The sequence below is a fragment of the Dermacentor variabilis genome, chromosome 4 (genome assembly GCF_050947875.1).
Source record: "Dermacentor variabilis isolate Ectoservices chromosome 4, ASM5094787v1, whole genome shotgun sequence".
Classification (NCBI taxonomy): Eukaryota; Metazoa; Arthropoda; class Arachnida; order Ixodida; family Ixodidae; genus Dermacentor; species Dermacentor variabilis.
The window spans coordinates 37,307,832-37,325,707 of record NC_134571.1 but is presented as its reverse complement, the minus strand read 5'-3'; the positions used below and the strand labels follow the sequence as shown (position 1 = coordinate 37,325,707).

Sequence of the window (17,876 nt, the reverse complement as noted above, 5' to 3'; positions counted from 1 at the left end):
CTCAGCAATATATCGTCACAGCCACTAAGTCACAGCAGAAGGTGCTGTTAAGTGAACATATAGACAACGAACAGCGGTTCATCGTGGGGCTGCGCATGAAGAAATGGTCTCGAAATCGAACCCTGCTGGCCATAATTTCTTGTGATCTTTGTTCTTGTTTTCTCGTTCCTTGTTTCAAGTTTTGTCGCGTCCGAGGGATGAAAACCCCCGAAACGAGCGCGTAAAAGTGCGCTTTCCCTCTTCTTCCTGCTCCAGCTTTGGCCAGCCCCAACCGCGTGGTGCGCAAGCAGGTGCTCGAGCTCCTGTCGGCCGTGTGCGTGTACGCGCCGGGAGGCCAAGTTCTGGCGCTGGACGCTCTCGACCACCTGCGCGCCTCCACGGGCAGGCAGCACCGGTTCAGCGTGCTCGTCGACGAGCTGTCGCACCCCGAGGTGCTGCCTTACGCCGCCACTGTGCTCGCCTTCATCAACTGCGTGCTCATCAGCACCGACGAGTTCCGCGAGCGGCTGCGCCTGCGCAACCAGCTTCTCGGTGAGTACACGCTCTCAACAGGCAAAGGGTTATCTCTGACTGAGCACTTTCTTCGACACTGCGATCTCAATCTGACATAACGCGCACCAGTGTAGCGACAACCGTTGTAGCTCACTCCGAGCAGGTTTCGTTAATGGAAAGCAATTATAGTATTCTACGGTATATGCGAAAAGAACGCCGTTTTGTTGCGCCTGCAGAGAACCGGTTACGAGATGGCCGGGCAAGCGCAGTGGCCACGTGCCCGTTCAGTGTATTGCGCTGGTGCAACGTTTCTCACTTTCTACGACTCCTCATTACGGGGTCGAGCGACTGCGTCGGGCTTACCAGAGTGCCAAGGAGAGAAAGAGGGAGAGATAGAATATGGTAAAAAAGCTAAGAGGTCAGCATGAGTCGAAGTTCTGAACTGCTTCTCAACATTAGGGAAGGGAGACGGGAATGAAGAGAGAGAGAGAGATAGAGAGAGAGAGAGAGAGTGGTGTTGATGAGGCTGAAGATGACGGTGAGTGAAGAACAGCGAAGACTCTTCAAATTCACAAATTTAGGCTGCTCTCATGCAATAATTTGATTAGAGATGTTACAACGTCACGCCGAGAAGAATCCGGCCAAGGTCCCATCAGGACCTCTTCAGAAGAAGGTTCACTCATATACTTGAACAAATGTTGCACCAGTGATTGTCTTTGCGCAGCATTTGGCGGGAGAATGCACAAGACCTGTTCAATTCTCTCGAGTACCTCGCAGTCCGGACTGTCTGCACGATCAATAAAGTGTAGGTGTCGCCGAGTTTATGCCACACCTAGCCAAAATCTGTGAAGCAAGCTTGCATAACTTATTTTGATCTTGGGCGGCAATTTCATTCGTATCTATGAGTCTAGTCCGGGAAGGCGTCGATGACGGCGAGTCGGCATGCAGCGGCCAGTGTATTCTAGTAGTTTCGTACCATAGTGTGTACACTAGCATGTTAGTGTCCTGTCGAGAAAACGAGATGGACACTTGCGCGTCATCACTGTGGGCCAAATAGTTTTCGCAGTGATACACTGACAAAACCACTATATCAGTGAGGCGTTCAGCGATACCAAAGCCGTACAATGCAACATGACCTGTAACGTATTGATTTTCAAAGCGTCCTAAGAGACATCACTAGCGCAGTTTTTCCCGCCGACGCAGCCTATAGAAGTTTTACTTGAACTTGGCTTGCCTCTAGCTTCCGCATACAAGCGACTCTGCTTTCTATCGCACTATAATAAACGTAGTACAGCCATCTTTGTTCACTGTCGACGTACTCAGAAGTACGTTGCTGAAAAACCCAAGCCTGAGGTGCTAGCGAAGAAAAAAAAAAAAAAAAAACGAGATAATTGCTTTTTATAGGCGCCACACTTTGGTGCCACGTCGGCGCAATTTCTTTCCGATTCTTTTTGATCACGACGTTACCTGCTTATCTTTTATAAAATCACTGCAGCCTATGGGTCACTTTCCGCTGTTCTATACCCTGTTACTGAAAGACAGGCACTGCTCGGTATATATAGCGTCGCATATCCACGCAAGCTGTCGTACTATAGCGTCAGCGCATGCCGCGCGGAATTGTCTGTCACATGTTGGTGATACGAAAGTATATAATGGTCGTAACGCGTCCCTTTCGAAACTCGGGTTTGCCTGTGCCTCTGTGTATTGCCTTCCCAATCCAGTTTTTGCGGCGCCACTTCGTATTTTTTTTTCTTTCTTTTATGACATGGTGTCAAATGCCGGCCAAAGCAGCGCATGTCGTGGCTCTGCGAACACTGACGCACATCGAGTGTCCCTGTTTACAAGCTGTGCTCGAGATAGCGCACTTCTGGAATGCTGTGTGCGCGGCGCTCGAAGGCCTCGTGAGGCCGCTCGCTTGAGCCATGGCGGCGCCCGCTTCTGTCACAGCCGACGAACTGGACGCGCCATATGTCTTTCTATCCGAGCCCCGGCGGCACGTCTAATAGCAAAAGAAAGAAGAAAGAAGCTAAAGGAAGGGAGAAACGTATAGCAGTCATCCCAGGGACCATGCGCATCCGCGACCAAGCGCATACGTTTAAGCATTCTGTGTTACCTAGCCCGCCTGTAGCAGCCAGGTGCTGTGGCGTAAAGACTTTTCGAAAACGCGATGCGATTGTTTCGTTTATGGGAAGGCTGTATACGACTGTCGGGTGAAAAGTGTTGCGGAAACGTGATGAGAATATCGTAGCCAGTCTATGGGCCCCCCTCTCTCGCGCTCAGGGCTGGGCTTCCTGGAGCTGGTGGAACCGCTGCGTCGATCCGGCGACGACGAGTTGTTCATCCAGTGTCACGTGTTCGAGACGACCCGCGAGGCGGATGACGAGCACGCGCTAAGCCTAGGACTCACGGCCTCGGGAAACCACTACGAGGCCTTCGCTGCCGTCATGAACAAGGTGAGATCATGTTCTTTCTTAGAGTTCTCTTGTGGGAGTCCGACAAGTTTGTTACGTTACTGAGGGGCGTGTTAAATCATGACGACAATTTGGCTGAGTTGTTTACTTTGGACGATCGATACAACCGATCACAGAGATGAAAGGGTTGCAGGGTGAAGCGAGAAAGGAGAGAAGGGTAAGGGGGGCGCATTGCGCTGTGCTTTTTCTTTCTTTTTCCTTCTGTGTTCGGTTGCATTCTTTTGATGGTTTGTAAGAAGGAGCGCTGAGTTGCGGGCACGTGACCATGTTCCTGCATATATTTTATTTTTTTGAGTGAGAAAATGTTTTGCTTCTACAGGCGAGGCTAACCTTGTAACTTCCATATGCCTGATGTGGCTAGTTGATTGGCCGAGTCGCTTATAAGAGTTATAGTAAAAATAAATCTGTGTCTCCCAGAAACGGAAACAAAAAGTGTCTCGGTGCTTTAATGGGCACAGTAAGTTGTTTGAATCGCCTGTGATTTCATTCTGTGCCATGTTTGATTTCGCACTTTCGTTTGAGCACACTTTCGGCCATTTTTTCCCGTGGATCGCCTTATCTGGTCACGTGACAGTATTGCAGACGCTATGATTGTGTAGTAGGTTTAGACTGTAAGCAGTGCGCAAAGGCAAGAAGACGACCAGTGAAAAATCCCCAAGGCGGACGCTGTCTATCAACTGAAAGTTTACACCCCTTCCCCCCCTCCCCCCCTAAAAAAAGGAACGTGCTAATATTAATTTGGCCGCAAGTCAAGAAAAAGCCTTAAGGTAACATGAACAACAACAACAACACCAACAAAAAGCAATGAACTATCAATGAACACCATTTCTCGTCGTGACAGCATTATCGAAGCAAGACTGTAAATTCCAGTTGACGGACATCGCTCGCTTCTTGTGTTCTACCGTACGTACCACTCGAGTGACCGCTTTTGAGCGCTCTAGAGCACTTTGTTTACATTCGGTTGGTCGAAAGCGAACGTTTGGAACATATTCACCTTGTTCATTCAGATCGCCGTGCTACAGCTCAGAGCGCTCTGCTGCGCTCTCACCTTTGAGCTGGGAGCGCCACCTAAATCCTACAGAAACTAGATCACGTGGCTACTCCCACAGCTCTGGGAGGAGCCGAACGTTCGGCTGATGCGGGCTTTCTTCAACTTCAACCTCTAGAGGGCGTCGCGTCACTGTGAACGGAGTTAGAGCACGGTAGGAACAAGTCTAATGTACCGTTAGTCGTCCAAGTGCGTTTGCGCGTCGCTGACATTGCGTCACTTCCGACGTGCCCGTGTCATCATCTTTCCGTGAGAGTTTTGTCTCTTCAGTACATCTACCACAGCCCCGGACCTCTACAAGCCAGCGGGTTGCAAAGCTGCAGCGGGCATATTGAACTTGGACCCGCTTCCGACTCCGCGAAAGCATCCGCCTCAAAGCAGGCAGACAAGGCATACACGATGTCCTCAAAGCAACGGGTGCGTCACTCTCATAAGGGAAGCTTCAGCTCGGCAGCTTCGAAAATCGAGAGACCCGCCGTGGTTGCTCAGTGGCTATGGTGTTGGGCTGCTGAGCACGAGGTCGCGGGATCGAATCCCGGCCACGGCGGCCGCATTTCGATGGGGGCGAAATACGAAAACACCCGTGTGCTTAGATTTAGGTGCACGTTAAAGAACCCCAGGTGGTCAAAATTTCCGGAGTCCTCCACTACGGCGTGCCTCATAATCAGAAAGTGGTTTTGGCACGTAAAACCCCAAATATTATTATTATTAAAATCGAGAGCTTGATATCAAGGAAAGAGAGAAGGACAAACAAAATACGTACCATTCCTGTGCAAAGCCAATCCCAGCACCTGTCGCTCGTGGACAAGCGGAGCAGCTGGATGTCGGACGCTGCGTGTGTTTTCCGACAACTAGAAAAAAGCCTCTGTCAAGTCATTCAGTGCCGCAGCCGAAGTAGTCTCATGCATCAATCGCACGTCAATGAGGTACCCGCACGCCCAGGGAAAAGCGCGACGGAAGGTTACATCGCGAGGACAACGTCGAGGACTGCAACAGCACGGATTGACTGGGACCGAAATACTAGGATGGGGTGCGATCAATAGGGATAGGACTTAACGAGACTTCGTAAACGGCCTCTAGTTTGCGTTCTAGTGCGCCGCACTTATGTGTTTGTATTTGCGTGTGAGTTCTGTCACATTTTCTTTCCCTGTTTGTTCCGTTCCTCATCATAAATTAAGCCTGGAGTAACATTCGAAACTTGTACCTAGGCTAACTTCTTTAGTTATTGAACTACCTCTCTCAAGCCTAGAAAAGCGAGCCGTAAGCGACGCGTGGGGATACGGGCGTGTATGGAAAGCGAAGTAAAAACGCGAGGAGGGCGAAAAGCCGACGCAGGGGAGAAGTGGGCCGTGCTGTCATGTGACTGTATCGTAGCATGTGCATCCTGCAATAGCACGTGTGTGTAACACGAGAAAACAGCTTCTTCCGAGCATGTGCGCGATGACGTAATCCATTGAGCATACATCCTCAATCCTTCAGACCCATGTGGTTTGGAAGGTCGGCGGTTACACACATGTCGTGTCCGCTGACGCCCACCGGAGGAAGAGTTCTTCAAACATAATAACAGTCTGCAACTGGTTACCTGGCATGGGCCGAACGATGCCGGTACAGAAAATCAGCTAGCATTACCATACGTGCATAACCATTAGGCCCGCGCCACTCATGTGGAACTCCTCTAGCACTAAATGACAAAGCTTCTGTATAGTTATTTGTTTCGATAGTAAGCTTGTCGAGAAAAGGGACTGTATATTAACGAAGGATGAATGGACATGACTTGCACACCTTCGATCATTTCGTACAACAGTAACGTAGTTACGTGGAACTCAATTTCGGTTCTAAAAGTAACGTGATTTTGTGTGTAGTTTGCTATTAAAAACGACAGCTGGGACTCTATTACGTTAAAATCTAGTCACCGTAAGAGGGTTCAAAATATTTCCACAGCACATGCGAAACACTTCAGACTGGCGCTGAGCGAACATACTGAACGATTGTCTCATCCGTTCGCGATTATTAGGAGGGTCCCTCACCTGATTTAGGCACTGCAAACAGATAAGCGCCGTGCGCCGATCAAGCGGTGAAGGTTACACCTATTTACGCCAAAAAGGCAACTGGAAATTCCAATGAACGCTCGGCGCTCGTAACTGTAGGAAAAGAATTTCCCCAAGCTAGCATAGCAATCGTCCACCCGTACAGTTTAAAATATTTACGCCATTTGAAGCTTATTTTTCCACCTGAACAATAATCGTAATCTAGGTTGAGTGCGTTTTCTCTGCGCTCCCAATTTTCCTGTCAAGAACACTGTGTCATGCTGATACGCGTGTGCCGCTCGCGACCTGAAAGTTCCGCTTGCATAGGAAGAAAAGGCACGTAACAGAAAGAGAGGCAGAGACGAAAAGAAAGACGGTAAGCTTAGATAGAGATGAAAAGAAAGGTAGTAAATCTAACTCCCCGCCGAGAAAAAGAAATGCGACAGAGTTCATTTTACGATGGCTGTCAACGTTAATTCGGTTAGCACTGAACCAAAACACGACGTACGTGACGTGTTTCCGGCTTCCGCATTCGCTTCCACCGCATGCAACCAGTGAAAGCATAGCCTTTGAGATCTGCATTTTTATCCTGAGGGCGTCGTTGCCACCCCCTAAAGACATGTATGAGCCGTGTGCTGGAGCCGGGCTTCTCTATCGCGCTTACCTCTAGGCACGCTTCGCCATCTAGCGCCGCCGCCGCGAAGTTCGCGCGAAGTCGCCCCTTTCTGCGTGGCCTCCGAGATTTCACCGGTGGCGCTCCGGTGCACGTGAGCCGTGTACTGCAGCCAGGCTCCTCTCTCGCGCTTCTCTCTGGACACGTTCCGCCATCGAGGGGTGCGTCTGTGAAGTCCGCGTGCGGTCTCCGAAATGCGTGGCGCACCGGTGCGCCACGCATTTCAAATTTTTAAGCATTTGTTGCGCTCCTACAGATGGTTTGAAGGAAGCTAAATACAAGCTCATCCTACACTGCGAATGCAGATCGCATTAAAATTCGTAAAGCTGTAAGCAGAGCGCGGGGATGTGGGTGTGTATGGAGAATGAAGTAAAAACTAACAGGGCTGACTCTGCTCTGGGAGGGTGACGTAGAAAAATAAAGAACTAGAGAGAGAGAAACAGCATATGTACACACCGTCTCTGCCATTCACAGCGCAGGATAACAGTTAGCACTTGTCAGTGATAAAGTCGTCTGTACAGGTTTGTTGTCCGTAAGAGTCGCAACAATGCATTCGTAGCCTTTTGCTGCGATGTTTTGGGTTTGGATACGCCGGTATTTAGGAATTATGTTGTGACAATCGTCCGTCATCAACACGAGCTAGGCCAATCGCTAGCGATTGTATCTGTACGCTGTATAGAAGACGGTTATCCTACGGAGACAAGATATTCCGCAAAAAGTCAAGCGTTTACTGGAGTGTAGCGCTTCTAGCTGCGTCACGCGAGTGTCACCTACAGTGTACAATATATAGCCAGCAGAAGTGCAAACAACCTGGGGACTCGAATTAAATCGTGGAGCTCGCAGAGCTTCATCTGGATATGCGCCTCGTTGCAAGAAAATAAATGAGACGAAATAATAAAGGAGAATACCGTGACGTAAACGTTGCGCGGGCCCTCGGTTCCGATTTTTTAGAAAGGAGGATACAAATTTCGCTTCTGGTCGTTGGTCGATGCATTGCGAGAAAGCCTCTGCATCGGAGAGGGTATGGCTCGGCTCCTTCAATTAGGGCCTCGCCACATTTCGTTTGCTTCTATATTGACTACTACTGGACCTTTCATGATTTTTGCTTATGCGGTAGAACGCTTACTGAACAGCGCTTCACAGCTTTTGGTACAGACCCGCGGTGGTTGCTTATATAGTGTCGATGGTGTTGGACTGCTAAGCACGAGGTCGCGGGATCGAATATCGACCGCGGCGGCCGCATTTGGATGGGGGCGAAATGCGAAAGCACCCGTGTAGTTAGATTTATGTGCATGTTAAAGAACCCCAGGCGGTCCAAATTTCCGGAGTCCCCCATATACGGCGTGCCTTATAATCAGATCGTGACTTTGGCACGTAAAACCCCAGTATTTTGTAAAACTTTTTATGAAAGTCTCTCTGCAGAACTTAATGAATAACTCTTCAACACGCGCGCGCTCAGCTTTCGCGTGCTGACAGTGTGTCAGTGTATAAAGGATAGCACGCGCTGCGAAGTTTTCGGAGAAGAGCAAAGTAAATTTGGCTTTTTCTAACGCAAGAACTGTTGCATCTATGTAGGGCCGATCTCTAGCGGAACATTTAATTATACTTTTTTCCCCGTTTGCAAATTGAAGTGACCATGACACACGGTGCCAGGTTGAGAACGAAACGATACGGAAAACGACAGAGATGGGGACGATCTGATTGACGTGAAGCGGTAAAGGGAATCGTAAACAGCGGATTGTCACAAGAGCAGTTTGCTCGAAAAAGAGGGAAGCGCCCGAAAAGTAGCCTGCTCTATGTTGGTCCGATGTGAATTAGACGCGCCATTCGATGCTCGAAAGAAGAGAGAAAAAACTGTGCACGATGATCGCATCCGTCGTTTGTCCGCTACGCGCAATGGAATGCACCCTATACGCGATATCGTCATTCGCTATAGATTGAAAATGCTTTGGCTGTCGTATCGCTGAACTGGCGCCTCACTCTTGTTTTTCTCCCAGCTGTCTAGCTGCTAGTATAGAGGCTAAATTATGTGCAATGTCGCCGGAAAGTTGTTTTTACGAACATGGTGCCCTGAAAAAGACGGCTCTGATCTTTCAGTTCATTGGAACACTCGTCGCTGCTCACGCCTGTGATTTAAGTTTAGAGTTTTACAGGTTAGGTTTAAGTTTAGAGTTTAAATCATGTCGACCATACAAGAATATGATGGATAGCAGAGCAAATATTCCCGTCTAGAGTCGAGGTACCTAATGATAGCAAAGTTCGAAAAGTTCAACGTAATCCAAGAAGGCGGGGCGGTGTTTCTGAAGTTGCTCTTTTGCGTCATTGTCGTAGTTTTAAACTTTCGTAATGATTTCGCGGGTTGTTTAGCGAAAAATCGAGAAAGTGCATTTGAAAGAATTCAGCAATAGAGTGCGTCTAAATGTTTTGTCTGATATATGTCTGCAGCATTGCTTTGTCATGTTGCAAAGTGGTGGTAAAACAGCTCAATTTCTATTGTCAATATACAGGGTGTCTTTTTTTTTAGACAACACCTATGTTTTGTAAGAAAGCCTATGACAGTGAGACACCTGTCGTATACGAATTGTACGGCAAGGCGGAAATACTTTGCTGTTGCTTAAGTTGCTCTGAAAAAAACCTAGCTAACAAAGATTTGTTACTTAACTCTTTTATTAGTGACTTAGGGGCCGTTGTTTAAATGACGAATTGTGAAGGCAGCCACATTGGGATGCACCCACACTTTTAATGATATCAGAATCTCTTAAGAGGAAGCTTTAGCTCGGGTGCTCCTGTCTAAATACATGTAAAAGGAGAATTCATTTTTCTCGGCAACCACTGCACCCAATTTGACGAGGTTTGTTGCATTTAAAAGAAAAACTTAAAATGTAGTGACTATTGGTTGCGAATTTCCAATTTAGGTCATGAATTCTTTATTAAAAATTGGCGAAAATCTAAAATTTTCAGAAAACAAAACTATCAAGTTTAGAACTATGTAACTCATCAACAAAAATGATAATACAATTTTGTGTAATGCATCTAATAGTACATCCAAAGCGAACAAAATTGATATGTTACACATGAATCTCAAAAAATTTAATAGCATGGAAATACAGTTTTTGCAGAACCCTTATAAACAACGTAACAAATTCACGTAAGATGTAAAATGACATATCAAATTTGTCCGCTTTCAATGATCTAATGGACGCCGTTCACAGAACCGCGATATCTGTTCTTGATGCAGAGCTATCAATTTTTAAACTTCGTGCTTCTATTCCTTTCAAACTTCCGAATTTTTGAAAATTCTTCTAACAAAATTTCGGCCCTAAATCGAAATTTTCCTTCCAACAGTCACTATAATTTAACTTTCTCTCTGAAATGCAACAAATTTCATTAAAATCGGTCCAGGGGTTATCTCAGAAAAACGTCTTTGCGTTTTACACGTACTTGAATAGGCCGTGTCGGAGTTGGGCCCGAGATGAAGCTTTCTCTTAATTCGAGATATTTATCACTGACTTAGTAAATCCGCGACATGTCGAAACCGCTATCTTATCGGACCGAAACGCCCCGTGACGACAACCGCGAGGAAGTTTGAAACCGAACGTCTCGCCCAGTCACGGCAGCTATTGATACGGCGCGCATTGCTTGGCAAGCATGTGCCGCTGTGTGTCGCGCCACCGATTTGCCGCGACACGCTATCGTTCAGACTTCGCCCCACACTTCTCTGCGGGGCGTTACTGTGCGACGCGCAGCGGTATTGCCTCGTTTTGGCCTCCAACCTCCAAAAAAATGGTTATGGTATATGTGACGCCCTATAAGTTTTGCACATAAACAACTGCCCTAAAGTTAATAATAAAAAAATAATCAACACATATTTGTTCATTAGTATTTTTAGGGTAACGTAAGCAGGGGCAAATCATTTCCACCGCGCCGTAGAGCTCGTATGCGAAGACGGCACGGCAGGTGTCTTATGGTCATAGTGATTTAATAAAAAATCTGCATTGTCTAAAAATAAAAGAACACTATTCGTTTCTACCAGTAATACATTGATGCATTGACAGAAACTGCTCTTAGCTGCTCCATTATTAACCTAAGTTACGAGGAATCTGGCAACATATGTAGCAAACTTTTACCATCTTAGTTAGTACGATGAACCTTTATTTTACTTGAATGTAAAATGTTGCTTTGCAAATGGTGAACGCGTTTCAGCAACGACTGGCCTGCGATCAACGCCGTGCGAGTAATTGGTTGCGTGTGCCATGTGGCGTTGACCGCGCGCATGAACGCTGCTCAATGGCTTCTGCAGCGGATGTCAGGAGGAGAGGCTCTTATAATTGAAAATTTGAGGTACCTGCCTGGCTGAACGCCAAGCCTGCTATATGGCGTGAACGCGATGATAAGTGCAATGATATGCGCGGGAAATACACGACACTAAAGACACACATAACACAAGATACAGAATTTAAGTATCTCGTCGAGATCAGTGTGTCGCAGAAAATTTGGAGGTGCCTTCGTAGCGTGGGACGCACAAGAGCCACTATAGACCGTGTCGAAGCACGTGTTGTGATTCAAGGTGTGAACCCTGAGGTACACTTAGTGCGGGGATTAGGACGGACGTTTCAAGTGCAAAGAAGCTGCAGTTGCTGATTAAGTATGCTATGTCCTCTCGTACATTGTGCGCAAAGTACAGTGGCAGTCCTACAAGCCTAGAGCACAAGGTGCGCCAGGTATTGAATGCGCTACAACTATGGCCGCCAAGAATTAGTGAGAACGCCAGTATAACTGCACCAATTTCTGGTTTCACTGAGGTGCCATGACAGTGCTACAGAAAGGAATACAGAAAGCAAGGAAATCGGGATGTGCGCTGACTCTCAACTTATCATATTATCAGAAAGAAGCGAACATGTGCACGCACCAAAATATATAAATAAAGGAGTGAAAAACCTGACACGGGTATATTCTTTAATCATGGTCAGCAGCTTGACCCAGATCTCATGGGGGCCTTCCATATCAGAGGGTAAGGGGATAATTGCTTCAGCCAATCGCCTTTCGCTCTTACCGACAAATAACTTGACTTGCTAGTGCCCATTGAGTACCGATATTCGAATAACTGCAACGCGTAGTTGCATTCTTGATAATTTCATGGTATGCGCTTTTTCGTTTTGTTTGTATATACGCTCGCTTCTTTTCAATAAACGAAAATTCAGAGCCAGCACATGTCCCGTTTTTCTTACGCGTTGTCTTCGTTTGGGCAGCATTGCCATACCACCTCAAACATTCACCAAATGACCTACTTTTTTAATGCAGTTAATGCATAGCAACGAGAAAGTCTGAAACCAAACGGTTAGACCATGCAGACAATGCTAATTCTGCGGAGATGTTCTGTTTTGTGGGATAGAAAACCAAAATAGAAAGCAAACAGACATGCAACAGCAGACAATGCCGCTAGACGACTTCCTGTTTCACCAAACGACCTTGACAGTTGGTTTACCAATATTATTTCTTTTATCTTCGCTGCCGTCGTCTTCAAACGAGGAGGCCATAATTCAGAATGTAGGAGAACAATGAGCTGTACAATAAAGCATTGACTGAGGCAGAACAGACGTACAATGACGGGGCATAAAACAAATTGTACACAGAAACTTGCCATCTAAGGTTTGATCATACACAAGAATCTGAAGACGGTGCTCAAGAAAAAAAAAATAAAGGACTGAAGTTCTTCTAATTGCTTGCGAAAAAGATTACTACATGCTATAGAACAGATTTTCTGTGCGTAGTTCGTCCACGTGTTTTGAAAAACTCATTATACTTTGAGTTGACTGCTTACCTCAGCTGCTTTTCCTCGACAATCAAGCTTTTCCCACTTGTGCGCTTTCTCCTCCATTTCTTTCTTCAAACGGCCGGGTATGCTCGGTATGCTCAGTTCGGTCTGCACGTAAGTAAATATATATGGAGATATCTAGAGTATCGTGAGGTAGGTAGGTAGGACGCACGGACGGACGGTAGGACAGACGTGCTAACCGGGAGGTTGCCCGATTCTCTACCCTACACAGGCGAAACAGAACAGGCTATAGAAAGACGCGAGAGGGAAATAGAAAGCTTCCTCAACGCACATGCGCTATCACGCAGACAAGCAGCAGACAACCAAGACTCACCCCAGTGAAGATAGGTTCTCTTGTGTAATTGTCGGCTCCTGGCTGAGGATTCCCTTGTCCGACCACTGCTGTTTTCTTCGTCTCGGTCTTTCAGTGGCTCGTTGTCCTGTTCACATAAGTTGCTCTGTGTTTAACATCAACGGCGCTACGTAATTATTCTCGACCGCGCGACGTTTCTTTAATTTCTTTTCGCGTCTACATTAATACAGGCTTTGACTGCTCACATGAACGTTATGTGCCTATACATTGCAACGCATCATACAGGGGGTCATTATTAAGTTTTATAAAATTAAAAAAAGATATCTCCTATGACAGACATCATAATTCTTGTCGTTGAGCTGAATTATTCAATGAGGTGGATGTTACTAGCACGAGAAACGCACACACACTCAATTAAAAATGTATTAATTGCTGTTTTACGGCACATAAAGCAATTTACGAATTGTAGCCGGTGAGCTCGAAAAACGTATCCAATTGAAATGAATTTCCAGGATGACACCAGTTTCGAGATATTACTTTCCAAAGTGTGGAACGAAATACCTGCGCGTCTCAGTTACTTTTGTTCTTCAATGCATAAACGAGCGTTTTGGTAAACACGAAAGTGCAACAGTGCATTTTTAGTGTAAGTTTGATGGCGCTTATCTCCAAACTGGCGTCATCCTGGAAATTCATTCCAAGTGGATACGCCTTGCAAGCTCGCCAGCTACAACTCGCAAATTGTAATATGTGTCGTAATGTAATTGCTTCAAAAGATAATTAGTGGATTTTTGTTAAGTAGTTCAATATGTGTTTCAATTTCTCGTGCAGGTAATGTCCGCCTCTCTGAATAACCCAGCTCAGGGACTGGAATTATGTTACCTGCAACCGGATATTTTCTTAAAAATTTCATCATACTTAAGAATGATCACCCTGTATGTTATTACGATGTTGCCAGCCACGTCCAACTAAAAGCGTGAAAGCGGTTCGAAACACTGTGGGGCTCGGTGTTCGAATTCGCGCAGTTATCGCGATGCGATAGAACACTGTTCTTTTGCGTTCCGGCAATAGATGGTTTCCCAAATGGGCTTGAACAGTCCATATAGGGGAAGAAAAAACTGCAACAAAACGGCACGTTCTGCACTTTTTTGCGACAAATCACAACTTAATCGCTCAACTTAATCGCTCAACTTAATCGCTCAACTTAATCGCTCAACTTAATCGCTCAACTTAATCGCTCAACTTAATCGCTCAACTTAATCGCTCAACTTAATCGCTCAACTTAATCGCTCAACTTAATCGCTCAACTTAATCGCTCAACTTAATCGCTCAAGTTAATCGCTCAGGTCGGTCGCTCAAGTCAATCCAATAATGTAAAATAAGTAAAAAAAACATGCACACAGACACGTATACATGATTACTGCTTAAACAATCACACAGTTTCGTTTTCGTTCTACAATGTTATTAGGGGATTTTAGTCTTATGGCGCTCGCCACACAGACTGCGTCTCCTTCTAGGCAAACGTACCGCTTCAAAGCGCGCAAGAGCAATCCTCCGAGGGCCGACGAGCCAGCAATCGTGTGCCTCTGCTGACAGACGAAACGCAGACCCCGGACGCACGGATCGTGGACGTCAAGGTCAGCAGCGTTCGTGCCCTGCTCGAGAAGCTCCGCTCCGCAAACGCTACACGAGGAATGGCGAGAAGTACGAGGCGCGCCGAGGGCATTTTGACTCGGAGAAAGAAATTTTCTGCAACCTACATTGAAGCCCTGCCTAACTGAATAACCAACGGAAAAAAATTTGTTTTATTTCTTCGTCCGCTTGTGCGCTGAATTCTTGAATTAAACACACGAAGCCCAACATACCATTTTTGACACGCTGAGTTCGATGCCTGAAAATCGGGATTAAGCGCTGGAAACCGAAAGCAAAACACATAGTAGCGTATTCAATGCGCTGGACAAAGTTTTCAGTTTTGGGTTGTTCAGCGAACCAATTAATTATTAGTTATGTACTACACTAATAACTGTTGCTTGATTACCATTTAGTTAAGAGTAATCCGAATTCCCAACGTGCGTACGCTTTTTTTTTTACGTGTGCGAGCGTTGATTATGTGTCCATATTTTCGTATTTTTCTTTTTCTTCATACAGACTCACACAGGTCTCTTATACAAAAGAAGGAAGGAACATCTGTAGCAGCGTACCAGACTTTTCTATGTTGGAGCATCAATCCACTTTACCTGTAGTCTTTCTGTGTATGCCCACTTTTGTTACAACACATCACTCTTGGCGGTACAAAATGCACGACCGAGACGCAGATACAAGGCGAAATGCCACATGTCACAAATTAAAATGCATTATGCGGCTTCACGCAAACAATTGCATCTGCGATATTTTGCCGTACATTGATGTATTTTACGGGGAATCAGCGGAGTCATCTACGACAACCTAAAACGTTGTACTTGAGTGCCGTCGCATTGGTAACATGTTAGATACTGATGCATTCGTTAAAGAAAACAGGCACTCATTGACCAGAAAAATATGTGGTAGTGTCGCTAAAGCCCGCAGTCGATCCTGGGCCTCGCTGATGGCTTAAAAGTGCTTCAGCGCCGCTATAATGATGCCTGCCAAGTAGGACGTTCGTATTCATTGCCGGTTATAAGTCAGATGCTCGACAACGGAGTCTCGTTTGCACGATCCCGTCGTGAATGGGTCGATCCAGATGTCGACCTGAGCCAGCCCGACCCGACCGCGCTTAGAAGCATCTTATGAAGCGTTTTGGACGAGTCAACCCGCCTATTGCAGACCCATTGACTGCACTCGTCTCGACGCTGGCACGGTCCCGACGCGCTGGCGCTTACTTGAACCCGACGACCGGTTTTCGCTTCGGCAAGACGACTCGGCCCAACTTTATCGGGCTCATGTGAACGTAGCTTGTGAGAGGTGGGCGGGGTGCTAGAGAGATGTAGTTCATGGGAGCACACGGATGATGGTGGTGGTAGTGGTAGCGGTGGGGGTGATGAAGATGATCCAAATTTATGGCGCGTATCCATTGAGGGAGATAGGGCAAGAATCGCGCCGGCAGGAGGAGGTAGCCTAAGAGACATTTTTATTCCAAGAAGAGAAACAAAAAATCCAAAACAAAAGGAAAGAACGAGAAAACAAGAATAGTGTGCGAGCGAGCAGTCAGACTTCTGAAAGTGGCCATTATTAAATAATTTACATAACCAATTACATTTAAACGAATAGTGGACGGAGAAGTGTAAAGCTACAACAAAGAAGTTAGCGCAGTGATCGTCTTGCTTTCTAACTTATCCGTGTCCTTCACGCTGTTTTACAGCGACGATGTATATGGCTATGGCTCCGTGTATTGTTGGCACGTACCCTCCTCGTGGGTAGGTGCCGGAATTTTGAAGAAGAAACACAAGCACAGTTCAAAAGATTAGGTAAATGTTTCAGGACGCATTTCTTGTTCAATGCCTCCGTGTGGGTATGAGCCATAGTATGAGGCCATCATCACCATCACCATCATCATCATCGCAACAAACAAACCCTGGTAGCATGGCCTCTAGTGTCGAAGACCCAAATGTGCACGGCCCGCGAGGCGGCGCCAGTGGCGGGGAAGGAAGGCGAAGCGGGCCTCCGGCCGACAGCCCCTGAGCGCCGGCTTGTGTGGTCGGTGGCGGGGACGTCCCAGGTCGGCGGTTCCCGATGAGCGGCCGCCATGCACCCGGGTGATGCTGTGTCCCGGCTGTCGTCGCGCCGGGGCGTCCGCCGCGGCGGGCGACCCACCGCTGCCGCCGCGTCGCCGTACCTGTGCCAGACACGCATGCCCCGTCTTTCGTGCAGGTATATGGCAAGCCGCAGTCCATCGCCTTCCTCATGCTCCTGCGAAATCTCGAAAAGCTCGACCCCGAAGACACAGCTAGGTGAGTGACACACCACGATCCACGCAGCGTCTCGGTGTGCCGTGCCTGTGGGGTTTCGGGATGACAGATGAGCGCGCTATACAGGATAGTTTGGTGCACTCGATGCAGCACATGTGAACGGAGACGCACGTTGAAAAGGGGGAGAGCGTTTCCCCTCAGTGCTGCTTGGATTAGGTTTTCTCGTGCTGTCGCAGTAAGCATGCTTGAAATCACTCACCATGTGGCACGCGCCTTCGACAGCATGGGATTATTGGCCTTGTTTTTCGCGAGCGAAAATTGTAACGTAACGTGATTAGCCATTTGCTGCGACTACGTTTTCGTTCCTGTGCTGTGTCTGCGCCGTAGTAACAGTAAGCCTTTGATTATCACAATGTAATACGTTGAACGTCCAGATGCGGAGGCAGGACATAACGCCGCGTGCCATTTTTACTATGTAGTAGTAAAGCAGGAAAGATGTCATACTAGCCAGACGTCTTCCTCCTTCTTCAAAAACCCGCCGTGGTTGCTCAGTGGCTATGGTGTTGGGCTGCTGAGCACGAGGTCGCGGGATCGAATCCCGGCCACGGCGGCCGCATTTCGATGGGGGCGAAATGCGAAAACACCCGTGTGCTTAGATTTAGGTGCACGTTAAAGAACCCCAGGTGGTCAAAATTTCCGGAGTCCTCCACTACGGCGTGCCTCATAATCAGAAAGTGGTTTTGGCACGTAAAACCCCAAATATTATCCTTCTTCAAAACACTGCAGAAGACAGGGATGTGAGAGAGCACAATGCGAATACTTGTTTTCTGACCTATTCGTGTCCCATACGCAGTTTTACAGCGAAGCTGTATGTGGCTATGGTTCCGTATATTTTTGTTCTCCGTCAACTTAAACTATCATGATCAATGGCTTATACCCAGTAAGCAAGCAAAAAATGTAATGGCTCATATCCTCGTAAGGAAGAGGCTAAGAGAACTCAGCAAAGTGAAGGGAACAGTGCTTACATTCTTTCGGATCACGCATTAAGCATACAGAGCAGCATGTGTTTCAATAAAGAACAAAAAGAGAGGCATCCGAACCATATAATTGATGATACGGCGCTCGTTTTAGCAAATGAGTAGCACGTAGCGCTCCC

At 47.0% G+C, this 17,876-nt stretch overlaps 1 protein-coding gene across 13 annotated transcripts in view; it reads left to right on the top strand.

Moving 5' to 3' along the window:
* The window catches only part of LOC142578939 (inverted formin-2-like), a 68,357-nt gene that overhangs the window by 11,250 nt on the left and 39,231 nt on the right, over positions 1-17,876 (top strand). For all 13 annotated transcript variants that reach the window (XM_075688655.1, XM_075688653.1, XM_075688654.1 and 10 more), the window contains exons 2-4: positions 256-531; positions 2,773-2,945; positions 16,683-16,762. In XM_075688655.1, the coding sequence (XP_075544770.1) occupies positions 256-531; positions 2,773-2,945; positions 16,683-16,762 (529 nt within the window). The remainder of the gene's footprint in view (positions 1-255; positions 532-2,772; positions 2,946-16,682; positions 16,763-17,876) is intronic.